Here is a 7,143-nt window from a genome sequence, read left to right on the forward strand (position 1 = left end):
ACCCATACTGTCACAAAAACACACTTTCTCACCCATATAAAGCCCACATATACAATCCGCACACGCACCCATCTACCATCCAACGTACATCCTATTAAACAACAATTAATATAAGCCCACACCCTCACCCATACAAACCAACCACCACTCAGCCTTACAATCGCATACCCTCACCTCTACGAACCCACACCCTCACCCATACAAACCAATCAACACTCCCAGATGTACAATCTTTACACTCACCCATACAATCGCACACCCTCACCTCTACGAACCCACACCCTCACCCATACAATCGCACACCCTCACCTCTACGAACCCACACCCTCACCCATACAATCGCACACCCTCACCTCTACAAACCCACACCCTCACCCATATAATCGCACACCCTCACCTCTACAAACCCACACCTTCACCTCTACGAACCCAGACCCTCACCTCTACGAACCCACACCCTCACCCATACAATCGCACACCCTCACCTCTACAAACCCACACCCTCACCCATACAATCGCACACCCTAACATCTACAAACCCACACCCTTATCCATACAATCGCACACCCTCACCCATACAATCGCACACCCTCACCTCTACGAACCCACACCCTCATCCATCCAATCGCACACCCTCACCCCTAAAAACCCACACCCTCACCCATACAAACCAACCACCACTCTCACATGTACAATCTTTACACTCAACCGTACAATCGCACACCCTCACCTCTACAAACCCACACCCTCACATATACAAATCAATGCACAAACTATCCATACAATTGCACATACACAAATAACCAGCACAAGCCCACATTGTACGTATTTATAAACCTCGTTCAAATTATCATTACAAATACACGTATTTACATTACATGTGATTTTAATATTCATGATTAATTTCAACAATATGAAAAAAGGTTAAATAGGCCTACAAGACCAGCGTGACGATAAAAAGTCCTTTAAAAAATTAACCCTAATTCACATGAACTTTTAATTACGAATGTTCAATTTTCAAGAGTTACATGAAAGATTAGTATTCAATTCAATTCATTTGTTTCCTCTTTCAATTTTTCATATTCACAATGATAGTACATTTTAACATATTCACATACATACAGACCAATTTTAGAAAAAACCATGAAATTGAAAGGGAGAGGGCCGACTAAAAAGCAGAGCTTGTATGGTGTAGGCCCCCCTGTAAAAGTAATTATTATGAATTATTTGTTATGATAAAGAAAACACAATAATAATAACTGATTCAGTAATACAAAAATCTTTTTTAAACGGAAAACAATGATAAATACATACATAAAAAGAAACAATCAAAGTAACACGAACATCAAAGTTGCATAAAGTCACACTACATTATTATATTTGATTGGGGAATGCAATAGCCTAGTCGCTATTCAGAAGAAAGCTTTCAAGTCTCCTTTTGAACATTTGTATCGAATTACACTGAAAAGAATTTGACAGTTTTGGACTTTTAAAAACGAATGTCTTCTCTGTATCAAGGGACATTTCAACATACATGTATGTTTTCATACAGATTGTTTGAAATATTAGCATAAGGCATTCTATCATTTATTTTCTGTATAAGTATTATAGCAACCACTATGATTGAAATTTTCAATTATGCCGTTTTCAAAAGACGGCGACTTCCTGAATTTTTCTCCTCCAGGTTGTGATTCTTGTGATATGTTCTGCCATCCCGATGATTGATACGAGCTTTGGAAGACTGATTCCGATGAGTGATGGAACAATGGTTTATTCTCTTCACTAACGTACCCTGACCTCTGTTTAACTCTGGTCATCTTGACATACCTAGTTATTATACAGAGTAATATGACCGTTATGACTGAACATGACAAACTAATGATAATCATTTTATTCCGGAAGGACAATCCAACCTGATCTATTACTTTATCCTGAAAGTTAACTACTAAGTCATCACTTTCATTTCCATATGAAAAAGAATAGGTTCCTTCGATCGACGAGTTCGCAGTGTTAGTATCAATAATCAAAGCATCGTTGTTAGTCAAGAAGTAAGGTCCTTGTCGTTCACCATGTTCTGAAAGCTGTCTCCCATCTGGTGTAATCCAGGTACAATCAACCCCTGCGCACGGGAGCTCGTGTAATAGTCTTCCCTGTAGTGTCATATTCTTGATATCAAATGGAAGACAATCTTCATTATTGTACACATCAAACAAAGAGTGGTTTTTTATCTCCTGTCGTTCTTGGCATTGTCCATAGATATGATTTCGACTCTCGTTAAGCCACGAAGATATCCATGACATGCGACAGTCACACAGAAGAGGGTTGCCAGTTAAGTCAACAGCAACGTGTAATTCATGTATGCCAAATGAGGGTTCGGCCATCACTTTTATCATGTTATCACGGAGATCAATTTCTTTCAGGTGGGGCAAGTTATAAAATGCCGTCCGTCTCACGCATCTCAGTTTATTTTTCCGTAAGTTTAGGTACTCCAAAGAGGGCATATGACTGAAGCTGTTTGGTCCCAATGTCTGAAGTTTATTGTGAGCCAGATTCAGAGAAGTGACATTTTCCAATCCCTTGAAAACACTTGGTTGAAGGTCGGTTATATCATTGTTTGACAGTGTAAGGTTATTGAGATTCCTTAAATTCTCGAAAGCTTCATTCTCTAGTTTGGCAATTTTGGTATGGTTGCTACCGATGACCAAATTTTCCAACTTATCAAGATATCTTAACATCCCGCGTTCTACCACATCAAAGAAGTGGTTTTCAATAACCAATATTTGTATGTTTTCGAGGCCTTTAAATCCTCCCGATTCTATGTATTGCAAACCAGAGACTGTGAATTTCTTGCAAGAATTAATTAAGGAGGGTAAGGAGGCTGAACAACGAGACAATTCCTGGATGGACCCTTCTCTGAGAATCTCCCGTCGATCAAATTCAAAGAGTAGGTCATCACATGAATACTCAAATCGAAAATAGCATCCACTGCCGTTTCTCCTGGAATGACATGCATTGTCAGATGTTTGCCCGCTCAGATTTAAAGGTGGAAAAAGAGCGAGGCTCACAACTAACACCAGCAGATGTAACATCATCTTCTCTGTAACGAGAAAAAATAAAGACATTTTAATTGTAATGTTGTAATTCAGAAAATGTAGCTCAAGAAAAAAAAAGCTATATACGAATTAAGGATATTGCTCATTGGTCAACCATTTTTCTTTTGGCCCACTAACAGAAACATTGAGGGAGGTTTACCTACCAAAACCAGCCCTCTGCGTAACGCCTGGTACCGGTAAGAACCTCTCTTTCACGATGCCATATCAAAAATTCCTTTAATAGGTCTATGATTGTTATTACTCTGAAAGTGTTATGAGGTTCGTCGAGCGTGTTGGGGAGGTGGTAATTCATGTATGGAAAGTGAGCTAGTGCAAGAAACACTGCATCAAGGCTTAATTATGATTGAATAGATAATTTGCACTTACCAAATATGAATGCAGCTGATGTATAATTGAGATTCCTGAGTAAAACTAGCAATTAAACGATAAAAACAGTATACTTCACACAGATAAGTAAAAGATCTGCAGTCATCAGAATTCTCCCGAAAGACTGGAACTGAGGAAAAAAAAAGCAGCACTCCTGCGTTTTCATATCAGTTGGTATACATGCATTTGGCCTATTTCCGTACTTTCACTTTTGTTTTTAATGTCAACCCGGATCAACTTCCTGAAACTCTTGAATATTTGTATACTTCTACAGAGCGTACCAAAAATGAACACTTATGAACCCTACAGTATAAAAATTATAACATACCTGTATAAATTTACCTCTCTATATATAGAGAGATAGTGCAATAATGCAATAACCTATATTCTTAATGTTCATCAGACAGAAAAGTGTGTGTTGGTGTGTATGGAAGAGAGTGTATGTGTGAATGCAAATTATTTCCTTTTTTTATTATACAATTACTGGAGACAGACTTTTACATAAGGCCCGGCCTTCCTAAAATGTTTTCCCTGAGTTGAAGTTGTTCCACATGTCTTCTCTACTTGTGTTATTCTCACGTTATATATTGATACCATTAGGAAAACATCTCATTTGAGCTCTGCTCACCAGTTCACCACTTTTCCTGGTGCTACCATAATCTGATAGGAGCACTGACCACTGATAAAGGGATTACCAGTAGGGTCCATGGGGAGAGAGACAGTGGTCAATCATAGCTTAGTTACTGATAAAGGGATTACCAGCTGGTATCTGATATCCAGTCCAGATTCATAGTCTTCTCATCGCAGACCCTACACCTATATTTATAATAGGCCTGGATTCAGTGTGTCTAAAGTCTCGCTTCATATTGTTTTTTTTTATAGCAAGTACTAGCTACTTTCTTTTACGTATAGAAGAGAACATTGATGTGCTTGGCAATGGAAAAATGCAGAAGTAAAATATAAAGGGAGGATAAAATAGGGAAAGACGGGTGATAATAAGGAAAGATGGAAATGGAGGGAAAGAAGGAAGAGAAAATAAAGAATAGCATAAGGAAAGATGGAAAAAGAAGATAAAAAGTTTAAAAAGAAATACATAAGGAAAGATGGAAACAGAAGATAAAGAAGGTTAGAAAAAAAAAATACATAGAGAGAATAAAACAAGGTGAAAATAGAGGAATGCATAAGGAAAGATCAAAAAGATAAAATTAGGAGAAAATAAAGAATAACATAAGGAAAGATGGAAAAGGAAGATAAAAGAAGGTTTAAAAAGAAATACACAGGGAAAGATGGAAACAGAAGATAATGAAGGTTAGAAATAAAGAAATACATGAGAAAAGATAGAGAGAATAAAACAAGGTGAAAATAGAGGAATACATAAGGAAAGATGAAAATTAGAAGAACGGAGAAAATAAAGAAGGGCATAAGGAAAGATTGCTAAAGAAGATAAAATTAGGAGAAAATAAAGAAATATATAATGAAAATTAGAAAAGAGATGTTGAAAGAAGGAGAAAAATAAAGAATAATATCAGCCGAAAGGTATATAGAACAAAGGTGATAATAGTGAAAAACATGAGGAAAGATGGAAAGGAATCATTGAGAAGATAAAGAAGTTAATTGGACAAATAAACTTTTAAAAAACCACCAACCAACATGCGTTAACTGGACCAAACTTTGATTGGTCATGTTGCTGCATAATAAGGGCAAATTGAAATAATCGCACTGTCACAAGTATTTTAGTTTTTCTGCATAAATATAATCATTACCTTAAAACATAAAGGTTAGATGTCTTATGTATTGAACCAAATCTTTAATAGGTAAGCTTGCCCAGTACCTCTTTGATCAAACGACACGGCGAATTTTTAAGAACACTAAAAGAAAATACACTGAAAAACGGCCGCTCAGAGTGCCGGGCGCATTCACGATACTGCATGTGGCAAGTTTTTTCCGAATTGGGTGGTGGAGTAACGCCTTTAACATAGGCTATATTTGTCGACCTTACCCGACTTTCAAATGGAGAATCTCACTTTTCGGTGAACGGGGACCGAAATACCCCACTTGCGTGTCTGGTATTACAGACCGCTTTCTTTCCCGATATCTTCGCGTACACCAAGCTTCGTGAGAATGAGCAATCTCAGAATCTGGATGAATGTTGTCCTTGTAGTGTGAGGTTCATGAGTAATTATTGTACAAACTCCGACATATAGTATGGATGATAATGTTTGTCAAGTTTATTGTGTACTATATCATCCTCATAAAAGTATTAGATCAAGTAAAAAGGCTTCAATTAAAATAGTTAAAAATGACCAGAAATCATTTCGATGTTAAGATATTTTTGACGCACTTCTCGTCATGATATTGAATTTATAACATACAACGAAACGAGGACATCACAATTATAAAGACGTTCGTTGTGCAGATATGTATTTGCTTATTAATACATACAGTGACAAAAAGAATAATGCGCTATAATCATGAGCAAAAAACCAAGAGGTTTCGGAGAATGGTAAAAAATCATCCGAGCAGTCAATTAGGCAATTCTTCAACAATCTTAAGTATCAAAAAGTGAAAAGGTTTAACTGTCGTGATAAAAATGAGCTTGTCATAGAGATTTATTATACAAGTGAGCATCGAAATGTTTCTTTAATGAACTGCTATAAAATTTTGAAACAAAATACTCTTGTGCTGAAATTTCATATCCTCAGTATCGAGAAGCATAATGTTCCATTATGGTTGCATCAACTATTGTAAAATAGATTAAGTCCTTCGATGTCTTGTAATGCCCTAATCACTCAGCTAATTATTATCTTTCTAAAGGATTGTAGATTTGAGAGTTTCTGTTTCTTTCGTGTTACATGCAATGGACATTCAATCATCACGGCTTGATGTGTTGTGGGGAAATAAATATTGTATCCTTTACGTGTACAGATCATATTAAATCAAATAAAAGTTTGATGAAATTCAATTCTTATCTTGCCAGAATCATCATTTTTTTAAATACCGTCTTTATAACGAATTCCAAGAAATATGCCGTCTGCCTAAACAACCACCCCCCCCCCCCCTATTTCAAATTTGACGTCTGAGCCCCGGCCACTCCCTATTTTCAAATCCTTGATCTGCCGGTTTTTTTTGGGGGGGGGGGGGCAAGAAATAGGCAAAGAAAGTTGAGTAGACCTTCAGATTACGCACTGAATAAATGTAACGAAAACAATATTTACAACATGCTATTCTTGCTTTAATACCTCAAAAATATTTAACGGTCAAACCAACAAAATGTATGTTTTCCCGGCCTTTCCTTATAGGCCTAGGCCTACACCATTTTTCTGAACGCGTTCGAGTTTATTTCGTCTATGCGAATAAATTTGGTGTCGGAGTAACGCCTTTAACAGAGGCTATATTTGTCGACCTTACCCGACTTTCAAATGGAGAATCTCACTTTTCGGTGAACGGGGACCGAAATACCCCACTTGCGTGTCTGGTATTACAGACCGCTTTCTTTCCCGATATCTTCGTGTACACCAAGCTTCGTGAGAATGAGCAATCTCAGAATCTGGATGAATGTTGTCCTTGTAGTGTGAGGTTCATGAGTAATTATTGTTATAAACTACGACATATAGTATGGATGATAATGTTTGTCAAGTTTATTGCGGACTTTGTCATCCTCATA

The 7,143-nt window shown here is 37.1% G+C and overlaps 1 protein-coding gene across 1 annotated transcript; it reads right to left on the bottom strand.

Moving 5' to 3' along the window:
- Positions 1-1,583: 1,583 nt before the first annotated feature.
- On the bottom strand, positions 1,584-3,549 carry LOC115926140 (leucine-rich repeat and immunoglobulin-like domain-containing nogo receptor-interacting protein 2). Its single transcript, XM_030990655.1, has 2 exons — positions 3,480-3,549; positions 1,584-3,097 (listed from the first exon to the last, which is right to left on the bottom strand). Exon 2 carries the CDS (start codon positions 3,090-3,092, stop codon positions 1,584-1,586), a length of 1,509 nt encoding a protein of 502 aa, XP_030846515.1. The 5' UTR covers positions 3,093-3,097; positions 3,480-3,549.
- Between the last annotated feature and the right edge of the window lie 3,594 nt (positions 3,550-7,143).

Source organism: Strongylocentrotus purpuratus, unplaced genomic scaffold, assembly GCF_000002235.5.
Source record: "Strongylocentrotus purpuratus isolate Spur 01 unplaced genomic scaffold, Spur_5.0 spur5_scaffold_19, whole genome shotgun sequence".
Taxonomy (NCBI): domain Eukaryota; kingdom Metazoa; phylum Echinodermata; class Echinoidea; order Camarodonta; family Strongylocentrotidae; genus Strongylocentrotus; species Strongylocentrotus purpuratus.